Below are 20,437 nucleotides of genomic sequence, written 5' to 3'. Positions count from 1 at the left end.
AAAGGACTGTCGGAAATTCTGAGGCCGTGTACAAACTACCGCTTTTAAAATAGAATTAAAAGAAAAAAGAAAAAAAAAGATTGGAAGTATTCTTTATCGCCCTCTTCAAAGAGTGAGATAAGTTATATAAATACTGAGTTCCTTTTTAGAATGCCATTCTGAAAATTTCTCTTCAGTTGTGAATTGCTACTCTTTATTTTATGTACTGTGAATCGGGTGTTTGGATTATCAGAGCAATTTTTCTATTGAAACGCTTATTATTTCTTCATTATGAGTAAAAGAAATCGTGAACACACTGAAGAAGAAATTAAAGCAATTTTACTTGATTCTGATGAAAGTGACAGTGATCTTGATGGTTCAGTGATCAGATGATGGTTGGCCAAAAAATGATACTTTAGCTGAGCTCTCGTTTATTCTAAGCAAAGAAGCAGGAGATGAAACTAACGTCGGTCAGATGAACGAGAGAGAGAGAGAGATGAGGAGTCAAAAAATGTTATATAATGTACACATTATCAAAAATTTGCAAATGATTCCCTCGTGTGTAAATTTGTGGAAATTTAACATGAAGCTTTCGTTCAAAAATTTATCTTGTCTTAACAATACTATAGAAAACTTCACATAACATTTTAAAATCAGAAATTCAGCTTGAAAAATTCAACATGACAGTTCATACTAAAAAAGTAATATTTATGATTAATGTAATTTTAAATGTGTTAAATCTTCATATTTAGTTTATGAAGAATGTAATGTTTTAGTAAAATGTTCAGGCTGAAAACTGAAGGAATGTATTTTCGAAATATATTTCGCTGAGTAATTTTTCCCCCGAATTTTATTTCATAAATGTTTGTATTTCATTATTAAATGAAGTTTTAAAAATATGTTAACTCATCTATCGAAACAATTCGATAGATGAGATATATAAGATTTGACGTAATACATTCCCTTGGTTAGAAAAAAATTCCCTTGGTTAGAAAAAAATTGTAATAGTTATATTTTAAAAGATTAGTAAAAATGAGTGGCAAAATAAATATATTTTTGGAATTTATATTTACCCTACATTCTTTTTCGATTATTTAATGTAAAAGCAAGAATGCGTAAGGTTTTGGGGAAAAAAATGTGAAAACTTCTTTAAAATTTTTTCTAAAACTTTTCACTTAGTATCACTATCGTAAATGCAAAATAATATTTGATATTTAAAAATTCAATAAAGATAATCGTTTATATTGAAAAAAAAATGCTAAAGACAATAAAAAAAAATCTTAGCTGAGTGTTGAAAGAACATATTATTTTCGAAACATCTTTCAAAAAGAGCAATAACATTTTTTTATCCAACGATTGTTTTTATTTTGGTATTAAATGAAGATTTAATACATTATCTTGTTTATCACTGAAAAGCATTCACATCTATACTATGTTAAAAAATGAACTAATTGCATTGATATATATATATAATGTATGTTTTACATTACTATGCAAAAAAATTTTACATGGTAATATATGACATATTATTTAATTTTGGCAACAAAAAAATGTAAAAGCCTATTGAGAATCAAATGAAACATAAAAATGTTTTTGAAATTGCTAGCAAAGCAAGTTTTTATTTAAATGGTTTGTAAGCCTAACATAAAACCTACAAAAAAAAACTATTTTCTAAATTATAGAATAAATTTCAAATTTTTTGTAAAAAAAAAAATACCCCACAAAGATGATGAGCGAAACACTTCACACTAAAAAATATAAATACATTAGAATAAAACTCTTAAGCGGATGGAAAATCAATCTCGTTGTCGAAAACCGCAAGGCAATTATTCAAGGTAGAGCGTCGACAGTTTTATTACTTCAGAGTGCGGGGGGTAACTGCCCCTCAGCTAGGAAGAGTCCATGTCTTTCAGAGCCACGCTGAAAAAGTCTGGATGTTAAAGGGAGTGCCACTTGAAAAGTGCTTGGATGTTAAAGAGTTAACTTGATATCTCAAGACTGAAAGGACTTTTGTTTAAAGTCTAAAAATTTTTTCTCTATCCCGCTCTAGTCCTTTTTTTTTTTTTTTTTGTAACTTTTTACTGGTGCTTTTGTTTCGAAAGATACTTTTCTTTTCAGAAATTTGACGCCATCGCCCAGTAATTTTGAGCCAATTTTATTTTATATATTTATTTCTTATAAGTTTATTAATTTGTGTGCCTTTGAATTGATTTTATGGAGTGTTAGTATATGTGATTTATACATTTCACGTGCTTCACTTTATTATGCTACTAACTGTTAAAGTATTTTAGAGCTTTAAATGCTAGTTAAAGCATGTAACTACATTCATGATTATTTTTTTATTTTTAAGAATGAATAAGTCTTAAATAAGTCTTTAAAGATTGAGAAATTTCTTTTTAGCTTGCTCTCCTTTTTTTGTAATTTTTTTAGTGGTACCTTAATTTTAAAAAATGCTTTTCTTTTTAGAAATTTGTCGTCATCCCTCTGTGACTTCGAGCTAATTTTATTTATTTATTTATTTTTAGTCTTTTACTTCATGTGTTTTTGGATTGTTTTATGGCGTTTTAGTATATGTGATTTATATATTTTACGTGCTTTTATTTTATTGTATTACTATCATTAATAAGTATTTTAGAGCTTTAAGAGCTACTTAAGGTATGTGACTTCATTCATGACGTTTTTTTTTTTCTTTTTTTTTTTTTTATCTTAAAGACTGAATAATAAGTTTTAAATAAATCTTTAAAGACTGAATAATAAGTTTTAAATAAATCTTTAAAGACTGAGAAATTTCCTTCTAATCTGCTCTACCCCTCCTCCACCTTTTTTTGCTACTTTCTACTGGTGCTCTGGTTATGAAAAATGCTTTTCTTTCTAGAAATTTGACATTATTCCTCAGTAAATTTGAGACAATTTCATTTCATTTCATTTATGTATTTATTGCAGTTTAGTATTTAGTGTGTTTCTGGATTGATTTTATGGAGTGTTAGTGTATGTGATTTATATATTTCACATGCTTTACTTCATTAAATTACTATCGTCGATATAACTGTTAAAGTATTTTAGAGTTTTAAGTGCTATTTAAGGTATGTAACTTCATTCATGATAATGCTTTTGAAAATATTATAAAATATTTAGATTTTAGAATTTTTACTTCTAATAGTTTGAAGAAAGTTCTATGGAACAAAAATGTATTAAATAAAATGCATTGGAAATTGTAATAAATAGTTTATTTTATTTTTTATTATTTATTTATTGGCTAAGATGAGGCTAATATAGTAAACTTCTAGTTTAGAAGTTTTTCAAATAATATCTATTTAATATTTTGCAGATGGCAAACACATTATTTTTTTCTGAACTAAAAAATAACCTTTATATAAATCTGTTGATTCAATATTGGAATTCGGCACGAAATAACACGAAATTTTCAATTCTTTTCCCTCTATGAAGCATCCAATAATTGCAAAATAAATTTAAACGAACAGATTGTTTATTCTGCAGTTGAAAAACTGGGAAACCTATAAAAAATATCATACTAAATTTGAATAAAAATATGCATTATATTTTAATTTATAAACTTTTTTTATAAAAGAATTTTACCAAAACATAAAATTCTAGAAAATGGTATTATGGTATTTAAAGGTAAAAAATAGAAATAAAAAAACAATATAAGAAACTATAAAAATGAATGTAACATACCAAAGAATAAAAGTAGAAACAGAATCCAAATGATTTGATTAAAATAAAAACTGTGCAAAACTGAAGAATATATAATATAAAAAAATTGGATGTGTTCGCCGAAAATCGATCTTCCAATTTAGTAGCAAATAAAAAGAATAAAATATTGTGGCAAATACTACCACTAGCTACGAAAATAAGCACGATGAAATAATAACTCTAATAATATGAAGCAGGCAACGGTCGCAAAACGAAGCGAAATAAAGCAAACAAAGTGGAGAAACAAAAGGGAAATTAAACGTAAGTAATGCGATTTTGTGCCAAAAATGTGTTAGAAAAAGAGAAAGATAAGATTTATGATGCTTGCGAATTCCTGCATATTTTTTTTCTTATTCTTCTCATATTTTGTGAAAATAAATCCAGCTGTCACAGACAGTATGATATAATAGTCAAAGATAAACAGAATTTATTGAAATCTTAGATGAAATAGAATCCAATATTAATTTTGAGCTTTGATAAATTAATATCTTTTTTTGAATGTAATTATCAACCTCCTTTTGAATTTGACCATTAATTTCTTGTTTAGAATTTGATTTTTGATATCCTTTTGATTATTTTGTAGCAAATTTTCCCAATTAGAACCTTGAAAGAGAAAGACCCAACAAACATACATAATCCCTGTTATCTGTAAGGAAAAGTTCATGAACAACAATAGAATATCTTACATTTGGTTTTTCAGATTTTATTTAAAAAAATTATTATTACGAATTATTATTTTAACGAATCTCCATCTGAGTCTTAAAAAATATTTTTGGAATTACGCATGGTTATCTATGAAAGCATAACTGAAAAAACTTTTAAGCTAGACGAATGAAATTTGGTACATGAAATCTAATCTAAAATTATATGGCCTTAACACTCAGCTTATAGATATCTATCAAATTTCGAATGAAATCCATTTAGAGGAAGTCGGTCTGTTTATCTGTCAGTATATAAGTTAATACGGTGACAAGTAAACGAAAGGAGCTAGATGAATAAAATTTGGTATTCAAATATAATTTCTAAAATATAGATATGTGTCAAGTTCGGAAACAAATCCGTCAAGAGGTTGGTCGTCTGTCGGTCTATACTGTCTCAAGTATGGTAACTTGATCACTAAAAAACGCAAAGACTTAAATATATGAAGGTGTAAGTTTCTAATTACAATTGAGGCACTGTGTGAAATTTTGGATTTAATCGGTTCTTTTGCTTTTAGTACTTGTCGGGTTTATTTTTGTACTTCTGTTTTAACGGTACCTCATAGCCATATATTTTCAAAAAGAGAAGTTGTTAACGACTTCTCTTTTTGCCGTTATGTCTGTTTTTCTTGGCTTCCCGTATGGATTTCTATCAGAGCCTATCTGTTTTTGTAGATATATACCTGCAATATTCCGAATGTATTAAAATATAACAAAACATTATGCCTTTTAACAATGCATTTAATATATGTCGTCTTTCAGCGAAGAATACAGACTTTTCCAATTTCAGCCTTTCACCGTAAAATCTACAAAACGATATCACGCAGCATTTGGTCTTTTCAAAGTACCTGAAAAAATGGTGATTACATCTCGATGAAAGCATCTTTCGCTGAAAGCATTAAATTAAATTAAGCTTAAAATTCAGTAATTAAGTTAATATATTAATTTTTTCTGAAACTTCACCTTATGGAATAAAAAAAGCATTCTGTGAGCGACTGGACAATGTTTAAAATGCGAACATAAAAATGTGTTTTATTGAGCATATCTCTGCGCATTATGAGCTTGTTGGGACCAAAAAAGTGCTGTTAATGATAGGGGAAATTTTGAAACAGGAACTTAAAAGTTGGGTACTGTTGTATATTTTTCCTGATAGATTATGTATCTAAAAGAGACAATAAAAAAAGTTAAAATGTTAAGAAAAGGCAACATTAACTCTGGGTGCTATTGTGATGTATGCAATGGTACCCAAGTTTTACGTTGCCGTTTTCTCCAGATGCATTATGTGATGGAAGAGACCAAACCTGAGCTGCAAAGAAGGAAAAATTCTTAAAAGGATAATGTAAAATCTGTGTACTATTGTGTATTTCTCTAGATAGATGATGCTTTGAAAAAATTGCTGAAAATGGAAGGAAAACACTTAAAACGGGAAAGTAAAAGCTGGTTACTATTTTGTATTTTAATAGATTATTTCTGCTTTGACAAAAAAAAAAAAAAAATGTCAAAAACGGCAGGAAAACGGGAAAGTAAAAACTAGACACTATCGTGTAATTTTCAATAACTTTATGCTTTGAAAAAAAGAGTGTTGAAAACGGCAGGAAGACACTTTAAACGGGAATGTAAGAGCTGGATACTACAATAATTTTCTCAAAATACATTATGTATTGTAAAAGACCAAAAAAAATGTGTTGTTAACGAAAATAATTAATATGGCGACGTCAAAGCTTAATATTATTACATTTTTTCCTTAATATATTAAGTGTTGAAAGAGCTGAAACCTCTTATGATAATTTTTTTGGAATTATCCAAAGAGCACTGGGTTTGGGGTTAAAATATTTCGTGTGTGTAGATTTGTGTGGACAGATCTACATTTGAATTAAAACTCATTTTAGTATTTCCATATTTTATTAAATAATTACAACTAAAAAGAAGCAGAAAAACAACAACAATTCAAAGCCAAAATTATCACTCAAACATTTAATCCAAAAAGATTGATCCAAATCATAGTAATCTTCATCAAATTTTTGTTATATAAAGTTGTCGATTTCTTAAAGTAATCGATGGATTTCTTTTGTTTCGTGCATACTGCGATGGCAATATTTCTCCCGCAGAATTTGCTAAAATCCATAGAAACTTCGCAGGAAGTCGCAGTTTTTAAGGTGAGGTCCTGTTCCAAGTTTGCCATAGTTATCTTTATCTATAGTGAAGTAGGTGTGATCTTTTTTGGAATATAATGGCCATTTCGGAATTAGACTTGGACGTCTGAAAGGAAAGAAAATAAAAATATATTAGAAAACTTGTTTTGAAAATTTATTATATTTCACCTGAAATGGCTATAATTATAATTACCTTTAAGGGTATATTTAATACAACGGTTTCTTATAGATTTACAACAATTTTTTTCATACTTTTACATTTTAATACTGGTAATATATGAGTTTAATGATGACACTGTGATATAAAATTTTAATGAAGACATTGTGATGCATGAATTTAATGATGTCACTGTGATATGGACGAGTTTAAATATAAATATGAGTGAATGAGTTTTTACATAATATTTCACACAGAAATGGCTATAATTATATTTACTCTTAAGGTTGTAATTAATTCGACATAGTTTTTTTTTTATAGATTTCTAATATTTTTTTTCAAACTTTTGTATTTCAATATTGTTCATACATGTTAAATGATGACACTGTGATACATCAGTATAATAATGTCAATATGATGAGAGAGTTTAAATACTATAATTATGAGTGAATGAATTTAAATATATTTAACGCTGGACTTTTTTTAATTATTTTTTTACAAAAAATATATGCGTTTTGAATAGTTACATATAATTTAAGAATTTATTTTTAAAAATAATTTAATTATTTTTTTTGTGAAATTTAAGAATGTATTAAAATATATCGAATGGCTTCATTGTGAATCAAACAACGGCCCATTACACAAATCACATAATAACAATTTTGCAGTAAAAATAAAAATACCTTTTTATCAATATATTATTTTCAATGCAAAAAAAGTCTTTGATAGTGTTTTTAATAATAGAACTATTTAGACAACAGCCATTTTTTGTATTTTTCCAAATTCCCTGTTTAAATCTAATTCTATTGCGGCTATTGTCAAATATAGATCTTTTCTACAAATTTTTATCAAAAGACATTTAAGGAAGGATTTCCAAATATTAATTGTTGACCTTTCGAAGAATCAAGTGAAGCTTATAAATGGAAATAAAAACGTGTAGACGAATGGCAACATAATGCATTGTAGAGTTAACACACGAGTCTATTTAAAGAAAGGAAAACGGAAAATTGGAAGACGTGTTATATACTCTAAATGTGATTACTAAATGCATGGAAAGATTTATAAATGGAAATAAAAGCATTTAGCCAAATGACTACACGATGCACTGTGCGGCTAAAGAAAGAAATATGAATAATTGGGAGACATCTGTTATATTATCTCAATGTGATCACTAAATTGATAGTCATCTCTCAAATATATGAAGTCACGATTTTCAGCAAAAAAGATATTCGCTTTAATCTTTCTCTTCATTGAAATTCATGAGTTAATTAATTTGGATGAATTTCTGACACGCATATTATACGTGATCTGAGAGCCACCGGAAAAAAGAAGTTAAATTATTCATCTTAAGTAGTTGATTGTTTGTAGATATCATTGTGATAGTTTCGACAGCAAAAAAAAAAAAAAAAAAAAAAAAAAAGATATCTTTATTAATGTCTTCTTAATTTTAAACATTTAGTTAGTAATCCCCCGACTCGGTGAGGCTACAAAGAATTCAAAAAGCTTTCGCTCAAAATAAGTAAATAAATAATTAAATAAAAATTACGATTCCAGATTGATAAACCATAGACCAACGAAATAAGTCACTTACCCATTTCTTGCAAAATCTCCCCATATTTTCAGAACTTTTTTACTAACCCAAATGTCCTTTGAATCGTAATCCTTAGGTACCCTTAAAGGCCGACCGAAAACGAACTGTACCTCTTCGAAATGAGCCACACCCATCCAAGGTGCCCAAGGTGTATTGGATGGACGATGGGTGAAATCATAGTAGTAGACTTTGTTCTGTCTCTTGGCATAGGACTCAGCAAAATAGACTGTGTGGCACTCGACAATGGTGTCTCCATATGCTTCGTAGACTTGTTTTCTGATCTGGTAATAGTCTGTATCAGGTACACTATTCAGATAGTAATCGATATACTTTTGTGGATTCGTGAAATTGGCGAAGGCGCCTGCTATCAGGGTTCTACCATATGTTTTGTTGATTTTTGGGTCCTTCTCGCCAAAGAAGCCAAATACATCTGGGAATGCTGATGTAAGCAGAAAAGATCCTTCATTTTTGACGTCACCAGCGAGGATGGGAACATTGTTAAAATTCCCATTCCGGAGGTCATCAAGGGCATTGTTTGGAAGCAGAGAATCGCCGTATTGAGGGAATAAAGATGAAGTTGATAGTGGATTGAATGACCAAAGAGTCTTCGTCAAATATGTTGCATTCTTACCTAAAAAAAATCGACAATTCTCAAATTAGTTTTAAAAATTCAATTGGTCAGTCAAATACATTTCTGCATATTTTACATATAGTACAATTTCTCATGCTTGTTTGTATGAGATTTTTCTTTTGTCTATATACAATAATTTTTCTTTGTTGTTTTTTGTATCTCATGTGCTTTCTATTCGGATTGTTTCCTTAACTGTTCCTTACTGTTCATGCACTGCATTTCTTATAGCTTTGTGCTTAAAAGTGGAATGCCCTAGAAAAGTTACATTGTGCTTAATTATTAGGTGAATATGACATTAAAAAAAGACATAATATTTTTATGAATCAGAGCAATTAATTATTAAAAACATATATAATTATTTTAATTATTTAGACATTAGTTTTTATTTATAATGATATTTTCACATAAAAATTACGATTAAATTTTAAAAATGTTTTTTTTTTCATATACAAATTTTTTCGCATTAAATTACAAACAATATTATAAATGAATTTGTGAGTTTTAAAAGTTAATTGAAATATTTTGTTAGAAAATATTTAAAATTGAAATTGAAAAATTTCGTTAGAAAATAGTTAAGATCGAAATTGAAAAAACATTAAGAAGTTTATCTGCACCATGTCTTGGTATTTACAGTTGATCTAATATATATATATATATATATATATATATATATATATATATATATATATATATATATATATATATATATATATATATATATATATATATATATATATATATATATATATATATATATATATATATTATTTAATTATGTTACATTATAGATTCCATAAATGATTAATAGTTTCTCTCATTTACCTATATGTATTATCCATTTCAGAGCTGCACAATTTATATAAATCATAATTTTAAGCGCATTAATCCATAAAATCATTAAAAAAAACAACCCTTAAATTTTTTTTCTTTTCTTCATTGTAATCCTTGTTCTTCAAAGGCTCTAGAAAAGACCAGTAATATTAACTTCAGAAAATTTCAGATATATTTTCGAATACAATGAGCCTATTATTAAAATGCATTCGCAATTAAAACTTTCTGAAGGTAAAAACTGAAATATCTTTCTTTTCCATCTAAATACGGATTCTTAAAAAATTGAGTCAGTATGCTATCAGTGTTTAATCATCTGTCTTGTACCTACTCTTTTGAAATGGGGTGGGTAAAATCAACAAGCAGATCATTGACTTTCTATTAGCATATTATTCAGAAAAATAATTTTATAGAGAAGATTGGGTATTTTTCGTATTGCCTACAGCTTGCAATAAAATGAGGTTTAACATATAAATGAGGCTTGTCAGTCATAAAGACCTTTTTTTTTTTTTTTTTTTTTTTTTTACTTTCTTGAAAGATCCCGCTTACGGGGGGGGGGGCACCTCGAAATGAGATTAAGAAGCTTCCTGCATGGTGGTTGGTTCTCGCCACTCTAGAAGGTAAAAGAAAAGGTGGGAGTCTGGCTCCTCCCATCGATGATGGGACGTACTTCCTTCGGGAAGGGTTGTACCGTGGCCACTGATGGCCCTTAAGACTCAACCCAAGTTCCTGCTAGTGTTGTTGTTGCGGCGGTCCTGTCATTCAGTTTTCTTTATCCGTGTGCCTTCGGGTGGGTCAGAGAGTCAGTGATATGACTAACTTTGTTGAAACGTAAACATGGCACTAGCAAAATATGTTCAATCAACATCTGTAAAGTATATACGAAAAAGGAGCTGCAAGCAGTCATCAACTTTCATTGATGGACAGTACAATGAATCTCGTAATTTTCATCAAATGCTGAAGTCCACTATAGTGATGACAATGCATGAGAATGCAAATACTCATAGCAAAGAGTATATCGCGCAGCTACTATTTGTTTTTAAGCATCTAGGATTATTCTGCCTATCGATAAGAATTAGCGTCATTCATTTCATTGAGTTATTTATAGATAAAAAAAGAAGTAGATGTCACTCTTCTACGGAATGAATCATATAGTTCAGGAAAGATTGGCCTACCTCATAAAATCTGCTTCACCCAAGGAATATTTGTGCTTATTGAATGCTGGATTATATATAATCCAACAGAAGGTACTAGATTGCAAAATGGCCTATTTATTCAATTGGAAGGTTTCTTATCCACTTACTGTTCTAAAATAATTTCGCTTCAGCCATTGCAATGCTTTCTTTAGAGATAAAAAAAAATAGATGTCTGTCTTCTACGGAATGCAACATGCAAGATTGATTTACCTCATCAAATCTTCTTCTCTCAGAGAATATTTGTGCTTATTGAATGCTGTGTTATATGTATAATCCAACAGCAGGATACTTGATTGCGAAATGGCCTGTTCCTTGAATTACTTGATTTCTTGTTCACTTACTGTTCTAAAATAAAATGCTGGTAATTTGTGACATGATTTCTTAATTAAGTTTTTCTTAGATGAAGTAAATAAAATCAATTTATTTCGCGGTCAAAAAGAAAGAAAAAAAAATGGTAATTTTTTTAATGATTTCAAAAGCATATTTCCTTTGCCTTGTGTAGCATTCTCATTTTAAAAGCACATATAAGGTTTTATCTCACGGCATCCTAGAAAATTAAAATGAGACAACAAATTTTAAATTTCTGCTCACTTCTCAGGCATTGGACAACCTTCTCTGGGTGATCATAAAGTGTGAAATCCTTCGTTGCACAACCAACAGCTTCTGCAACTTTCTCACCAAGATTCAGATTGTAACCTAACCCATTGTATTTATAAAAAGTCACCGATCCACTCTCCAAGATGGCTCGACTGAACAGGCCTTTGGTCAGTGGGGAGACGCACAAAATGCTGACGGATATGGAGCCTGCACTTTCTCCTGCAATAGTGATTCTTTTCTTGTCGCCTCCAAAATACTGGATGTTGTCATTCACCCACTGGAGCGCCATCACCATGTCGTACAGGCCTAAAAAAAGGCATAGAAAATAAGAACCAAAAATGGAGTATTAAGTTACGAAAGTATAAAATATCTGTTAGTAAACTGACTGAATAAAGACAGAATTTTTCGTATGATAATTTCTTTATAACAAGGCTGCTCAAGCCAGAGGACAATATAAGCCAATAATGTCAAATCAGAATTGAAACTTGAGATGTAAGCTGAAACGTCCTAATAAGCATTTTTTTAAAATAAAATTCTTCCTCGACTTACAGCTTAATAATGCATATCATAACTTTGTATGTTTGATGATGCTTAAAGTATCTTTTCTAATACAAAGAGAACATTCAGTATTATTATACGAGGATTCCATACTTTTTAATAGATTATTAAATTTTATTTGACCTGACTAATTAATATAATGAAAAGCTGATTTTCCAGGAAAAACAGGTAAGTCTGGCTATCTTTGATATTCATATAATTTGTATAATATATCTGATTATTCAATATACTAAAATAGAATTTGAATTCATCACGTTGACATTATACAGAGATTAATTGAGATTATCCAGAGATACAGCAGTATCATATTTCCGAATTGATGTCTAGTGCTATTAAAGTATAGATAAACCGACTTATTTCGTAAAGATTTCCGAAGTAAAGGTAATTGTATTATTGATGTACTGGATTTCAGTTATTTCATTGATATCATTTAGATTGAAACGTTTTATTAGATTTTGGATCTAGGGTATTGCGTTACTGAAGTGCAGTTAAACTGACATCAGTCGATGAAACACTTATAAAGACAACACTATTGCAACAGGATATTGTAGATATCTCCAAGATGTTGATCGATATCCTGAATACCGGTCGATATCATGAAAAATATCAAAACAGTGTTATTGGGCATTATCTTCCAATATGGAAGGAAAGAAGGAATCGAAAGGAAAAGCAGCTGAAATAAATAAGAAGCTTTACAGTTCAAAAACGAGCCAATAATAATTGAAGCAAAAAATATTCAAAGCAACTTTTTATTAGTAGATCAAATATAACTCCATCAAATCAAAATAAAATATAAAACCATCTTTTTACAGAAAAATTGGAAAATGAAAGCAAAAAACGTAAGAGTGAGTTGCAGATAGAATTCTCGAAGTAGATCATAATTTCATCAGTATTTTTAATCAAGAAGTGACATTAGGGTTTACATGTATTCCGAGATACAAACAGTTATTTTATTTAAACGGATGATTTTGCAGTTTTAGTTGTTTTAAATATTAAATTACTTGATTTTAAATATTAAATTGTCTACATTTGTTTCAGAATATTTGCATCATGTGTCAAAGAAATAGGAAGGCGGTTTTGAGACGAACAGAATAATTTTGAACCGTGGTCAATTAACAAGGATGTCTCCCTTTTCAAACTTACGCTTTACACCACTCGTTATTTTACCTAGACTGATTTGAAGTGCTGTGGATTTTATTACACGATGGTTATTTGATGGAATCGGATGTTGCTGTTAGAAACCTCCAACGTCGGAGCTGAGATCTTAACACTAGGCCACCGAGGCTACAATGCCTACGATTCTTTGTTCACTTTTGCTTTTTTACCCCTTTACTATCTTAGAAGATTATTTATACCATATGAAGCTTATTTACTTTTCTTTTCACGTTTTAATTTGAATCAAGTTTTGTTCTCTCTTTTTAAAGATTTAAGAATTTGATTTGCTTTTAAATACAAACACGAGACAAAAATTCAAATGAAGTTTCTCTATAATCTTGTTGTACTTTCCATTATTTCTTTCTCCTGTTAAATTAAAGAAAAATCACTTATTTAACTCATCAAAGGACAGTTTTGGTGGACCACAGATTCTAGTTAGTTATATTTTTCCTGTTCAACATTATTCCAGAGAAAAACTGTTGTTATTGGAATGAATTCTAATACTTCTCTCTTACCAGTGTTCTTTTAATTCATTCCGTGTCAGTCCATGATCAGTAGTTATCTTTGTGGGAATTCCAAAGATTGAATGTTGCTGTCGTGATTTTAGAAAGCATCTTGGCAGGACATACATTTAAATAGGTGAAACAACAAAAACTTCGTAAACGAATCAACTGCGATGATATTGTTTAGTAGTAGATGAACATAATCCACAAAATCAATATTATAAGAACTAAAAGTAACATCTTTCCAGTTTAGATTTAGAAAATAAGATTTTCAAACGTTTATTGTTCGTAAATGGGAATTGAACTCAACTTGGGATCATATGATTTTTCTCTAGTAATAAATCAATTAAAATAATTGGCTTACTATGATACAATCCCGTCTAAATCTTTCAGGTTACTTACATTGCGGTTCTTCATTCTCCCAAAAATATATATATTGTTCTATTGGATTTTGCCATGACAATCCGCTAATGGTATAATAAAATTACCTAATCCACATGGGGCTATTTAGATGACTAAATAATGCTGTTGCTAGTATTAAAAGGCAGCCCATCTATTAAAAAATTCAGTGAAGGGCGCATCATTGATATCTATTTTGATTTAAAAAAAATGCCATTGACATCTATCTTGACAAAAATTTTAGAATGAATATCAACAGACGATCAGTTTTAGAACTTTTTGGTCAAAACTCTTATCCGTTGCCATGTTCCGTCTTATTATTGTTAGATGCGAAGATCTTGTATGGATAGTATCGGAAAACTCTTTTGAACACTCTGTCTGCATTGCAAATCTCTCCAAGAACTCTCTGTCGTACTTTTCATAATAGAGTTGTCAGTTTTCCACTTGAAAGCTGCTATCAGAGACCGTCTTTTGTATGGCGTCAAAGATCATAATAACAAAATATTAATTATTTGTTTTGAAACCTATTTCTGAATTAATTCATATTTCCTTTCAGGAAATTCAAGTGGATTGTTCTAAATTATATGCTGATGGTGAATATTACTGGGGACCTAGCTTTGAAATATGTAATCATCTACACATATTTATAAATAAGGAGTTACACATTCTTTTCCCTGTACACAGATATTGAGATAATCTCTTGCTATAATACGCTGCAATTTTATTATTTTCTTTAAAAAATTATCCAAACCGAATATCTTTAAAAAATGATTTAATAAAAATCTTTGATCCAATAATATAAGAGACAGTTTCGGAAGGCAATAAATGGAATTACTATTTGGCAGTAATTTTTATTGAAAAATGTCAAATATAATCCTAGAGTATTTAAAATTTAAAAAAAGCCGTGTCATAAATGACATCATATATTTATATAAAGTAGAAAATATATACATTTCCCGTCTGTTTATCTGTTGCAAAAATTCTCCAAAATTCTAAAAAGTAGAGATATGAGAATTGCACGTTCCATTTTGAGTCCATTTCTAGAATAATATTACTGTTTTTGTCTTTTTAAATGAATTAGTCCTCCAGGTATTTTATTGTATGCTAAAATTAAGCCATATTACACTTTTTTACCCTTTCTTTGCCAATATTTTTCGAAATGACTATTGTACAAAGATGATTCAAACGTTATTGTAAAGAGGAAACAAATACTTTTCCAATGATTTCTGAATTCCAATGAGAATTCGGTTAAAGTTCACAAATAATTGAACGATCCTTGTTAGAATGTAAAGTCTTTCAAGATCATTTTACCAATATAGAAGAGAAAAGTTTATGGAGAAAAAGAAATAACCATTGTAAACAAAAGACCAGATGCACAAAGAAGAATTTTATATTATTTGATTATTGCAATAAATATATCAGATGAAGGAATTTTTATCAATAGCATTGGTTCTGTCATCGAAAAGTTGAAAATTCTTACCTTAAATCCTCTGACTGAAACACTAAACATTAACTCATAAATCAGTCAAGGAGCAATTTTTCTTAATCATTCAGTGCAAGTCACTGATAGAGATAATTACAAACCTGAATTCAGATTTTTGATGCATCTCATTTTCACTATTTGAACATTGTGTGATATTATATATATGGAAGGCAATATCAAAAATGTATTACTTACCCAAACATGCCATGGTGCAAGAATAATTTCAAAAGTCTTATAACCTAACCAAGGTACCCTCCCCCCCCGGGGGACACCTCGAAAAGAGGAGGAGATGCTTCCGGTATGGTGGTTGTATCTCTCCACCCTAGAGGGTACAGAAATAGGTGGAGGATCTGGCTCGTTCCATCGATGACGGGACATACTTCCTTCGGGAAGGGTTGTACCGTGACCGGTAAAGGCCCTTAGGACTCAACCACAGTTCCGGCCAATGTTGCTGTTGCGGCGGTCCGGTCATTCAGTTTTCTTTATTTGTGTGCCTTCGGGCGTGTCGGAGAGTTAGTGATATGACTTACATAACCAAGGTAATACACGAGGGTTGTTCAGAAAATAAATTCTTCTACTGTGTAAAAAAATGGAGACAGTTGTGGACTAAGATCCAAGACCGATTTGAAACACTGCACTACTTTTCCACATAGTTACCCAGCACATTAAGGTATTTTCGTATCGGGAAACAAAGTTTGTATGCCAACATCATGGATGGTGACTGCCCTCGAGGTTAGCCAGGACAATTCCATATATAAAGCCGTCAGTGCCACTGCTTGTGATATAACTTAGAGAAACTAGAACAAAAGACTTGACTCAATTAATGGCAGTGCCATTTTATTTTATGACATTGATAGATTACATTTAGCTCGCGTGACTCAGAAACTCATCGAATTATTTGATTTCGAATAAATGAATAATCCACTGTTTAATCCTGGCGAGGTGACCAATCACTTTTATGTATTCTTGCACTTAAATTGATTCTTGAATGGCTAGCGTTTTGATGACAAGGAGGAGTGAAACATGTTGTATATTACTGGCTAATCCTTTATGAGACAACTTTCAATAATATTGGCATATAAATCCTTGTTACTCTATATGATAAACACTTTAATGTGCTGGATGACGAAAAGTGGAATAATGATTGCAAATAGGTTAAAAAGTATAGTTTGAAGTAGATTGAAAAATAGAGTAATGATTGCAATTCATTATTAATTAAGTATCTTTGTCTCCCTCTTTCTCTTACGCAGTAACAGAATCTATTTTTCGAACAGTTTTCGCATGCTCTTCCAACATGTGAATATAAAGAGCAAACGGGCTTAACAAAACGGCTCCACATTGAGAGAAATACAACTAATTTAGAATTTAGAAAGGAAGAATAGGAAACCATCAACTGATTGCTCAGCTGAATTTGGATTTGATAAGAGCATAATAAATTATTTTCAAAAGAAATGCATAGGATGGTTTAAGAATAAAGAAATATTACCTTGAAAATAAGGCCCAATTTACATTACAAAAAAGTGTTCGTGCAAAATGTAAAAACAGGTATTGCAAATAAAAATTCAAATATACAGTATGTTTTGAGTTGATTATAGACATTATACCAAATCTCAATTCCCATGGTAGACGAATTTTGATATATTTTTATGGCAATTGTTCCTAATTTAAGATCTAACAAATATTATTAAAAATATCCTACTTACCTACATTTCCAGGTGCGTCGCTGGAGTTCGAAGTAAAAAAACCAAATAATCCCAAACGATAGTTTATAGTTACCACAATCAAATCTTCCTTCTTCGCTAAAGTTGTTCCATCATACACATCGAGACGATTCGATCCAAGAGTCAACCCTCCACCAAATATCCAAAAGAATACTGGGAACTTACTGAATTTAGTGGCACGGAGAGGCGTATATATATTTAAATAAAGACAGTCTTCGCTTTTACCAGTCATGTTATCATACCATGGAAATGGCTGTTCTGTATATTGCATGCAAGCATGAGGCTGTTTGTTGGCTTTATAGGTACCGCTCCAGGGTTTCACAGGTTCTGGTCTTAGAAATCTCAGTTTTCCAAGAGGAGGTGTGGCGTACGGTACCCCAAGGAATTGTTTTACTGGTATAAGTTCACCTTTACTATAAGTTCCTTCTATAACACCCAAAGGGGTCTTTACCATTGGTGGTTTCAATAATGTTCCAGTTGCAAGCCAAAATATTGCCATCAAGGATACTAGTGCCACCCCGATCTTCATCTTTTCATGGATTATTTTAGACCTGTTATATACAGCATTAAAGAAATAATTAAATAAACATAAGAAAACTGAATGTCTTAAACAATACTATCTATAAAAGGAATCTTGACAAAATTGCTTATTATTACTTAGATAATTTCAGATATTAATCGTTTAAAAAAGTATCAAGATCGGCCCACAGAGGATAGAGAGTCACTTCCGGATTCTTGAGTATGAACATCCGAATTTGAAGTAATGTTGGAAATAAAACAATCATAGTTTAATTATTTTAATTTTTTTAATCTTTTCGAGACGGGATGTCTCTGTTTTAGACGTTCACTGGCGATGAAGCGTACAACAAATAATAAATTTTACAAAAATCACAATTAAATATCACAAAAAATAAATTTTAAGTAATTTTTAGTATCTATTTAGATTATTAGTTCAGCTGTCATTATCGTTAAAATTAGCATTTAGTAATTGTTTTCGTTTAATTTACATTAAAAAATCATTTACGTTGTGGACTAATTTTCAGAAGTCATATTCAAACTATGCTGAAGTTTTAATATGCAAAATACATTAATAAATTTTAAAATGAGGTGTAATAAGTAGTAAATGAGTGTAATTTTAAAATAAGTAGAAAGCAGGCACTCACTAAGCTCAGATTTTAATAAAATATCCGTATCAGAATCACTCAAAATCTCGGTTTCTAATTCTTTAGACCATAAATCACCACTCTCATCTGTGCCATTAATTTCCATATTCATAATGCGAGATTTTCTTCCGCTGATAAATATCGTTTTTAACTATAATAAATCAAATTTAAGGCGCTACGAAAAAAATAAAAAAAGAAGAGATAAGCGTAACTTATTTGAACGCTATGCTAAACGCAACAGAAATGACGGTAAATCCCAAACAGATCCTTCATAGAAGCAAAAATAATAATAAGTAAAATTTGTAGTAAGACCAGAAACGCGAGAATGTTTCTATCATGTTGAAAGTTGAAGAACCCAGCTCTGTTTATTTACATTACTCTTACCCTCAACCTCTCCCGCAAGAGCTGATGAATAAATTATCAAAGTGAGGCAGAATACGAGCTAACTGGAGGTCAGAATACTAAAAATATGTTCATTTCAAAAGTAATGGACGCAAGAAACCATTAAAAAATCGTTCCAGCCTAAACTGCACATTCGCCTGACCTGTCCTCTGAGCTCAACTTCCAGCGATACACGGGTGATACGTACGGCAGTAAGAGACGTACGTAGATGATGCATATACGACACGCCCGTTCTGAAAAGGTTAAAAGATTTTATTCATGAAATGGTGATTTTTAATTTGTTTTATCGGCGGAGAAAACTTCCAGGTATCTGAGTTGGTTTCTGAAAATATATATTAACTAGCGCTACTGAAATGTCCCCTTTCTAAATAAGAAACATCCTACTCTAGATATACTTTTTGCAATGTTTAACCTTTTGCAAGAAAGGTTGCAATGTTTAACCTTTCATATGAAAACAGGAATGACTTGTGATTTCGTAAAAATAATTTTAATAAATAAAATGGTAATTGCTAAATGCGAAAGGAAAGCTGTAGAAAAGCTCCTACTCAGTTACAATGCATAACATTTCAAAACAAAGTAAGCGTTACTTTTTATTTCAATACAATTTGTTAATAATTTTCATATGCGAAGCTTTTTAATACGAGTTTCATTAAATACGATTTAAAGATCGTGATTTTCGATGACAATTTAGAATGGAAATGTGACTTATAATTAATTTATTGCAAATTCCATTATATTCCTGGAATATTCCATTATTCAAGCCCTAGAAGGCATAAATGCTTTAGATAAATATTTGAGACTATATATATCACAGATAAGAAATTAAAGTAACAAAGATCTCAAATACAAAAAGAAATTTCAGTAAGAGTTTATAAAAGAGATTAATATTATAATTGGTCATTGTGAAAGACATTGTACAACAAGACATTAAAATTCGAATAAAAATATTAATTTATTATTAAATATTATTTATTAATGCGGTATGATATTATAAAGATTTCAATCATTTCAGTAATAAAAAAAATAGAGAAAATCTTTTCAATATTTTTCCTAATTAAATTCAAGTCCCAATGACATTATATAAATACCTGATTATTGATAAGCATGAAAAGAGAAAGAGAATTTTTGAATTTTTTTTGTTAATTATTAATTTTAAATAGAATTATTTGAAAGACCCATTATACTTCTTTCTTTTTATTCATTTTCTTTTGAATTTGACAATTTCTGAAGTTTTAAATTTTAAAGGTTTTGCGAAAGTCAAACGAAAAACAAACCACGATTTTCTTTTCAAAGGAAATAATTAAAAAAAAAATTTTCTCCTTGATGCAAAAAAAAAGGCGACATGAACATGAAATCAAAAGAAATATAAATCCATAAATTTAAGTTTAAATATATTTTTAAAATTAAAACTTACTTCGTAGTTCGAAGAGCTGCAGATTGCAGTGAAGTTGGGAAGTAATCGCCTAGTTTTTATAGAGACCATGAAATGAGTTGTGAATTTTAATTTAT

General features: G+C 29.8%; 1 protein-coding gene across 1 annotated transcript; it reads right to left on the bottom strand.

Annotated features, from left to right (window-relative positions):
* Positions 1–6,289: 6,289 nt before the first annotated feature.
* LOC129989120 (acetylcholinesterase-1-like) lies at positions 6,290–20,386 on the bottom strand. The gene is made up of 5 exons (XM_056097445.1): positions 20,343–20,386; positions 17,346–17,914; positions 11,539–11,850; positions 8,293–8,923; positions 6,290–6,650 (listed from the first exon to the last, which is right to left on the bottom strand). Exons 2-5 carry the CDS (start codon positions 17,890–17,892, stop codon positions 6,506–6,508), a joined length of 1,635 nt encoding a protein of 544 aa, XP_055953420.1. The 5' UTR covers positions 17,893–17,914; positions 20,343–20,386; the 3' UTR covers positions 6,290–6,505.
* Between the last annotated feature and the right edge of the window lie 51 nt (positions 20,387–20,437).

This window comes from Argiope bruennichi, chromosome 10, assembly GCF_947563725.1.
Source record: "Argiope bruennichi chromosome 10, qqArgBrue1.1, whole genome shotgun sequence".
Lineage (NCBI taxonomy): Eukaryota > Metazoa > Arthropoda > Arachnida > Araneae > Araneidae > Argiope > Argiope bruennichi.
The sequence above is the reverse complement of the archived record's forward strand: the minus strand, read 5'-3'. Positions and strand labels throughout refer to the sequence as shown.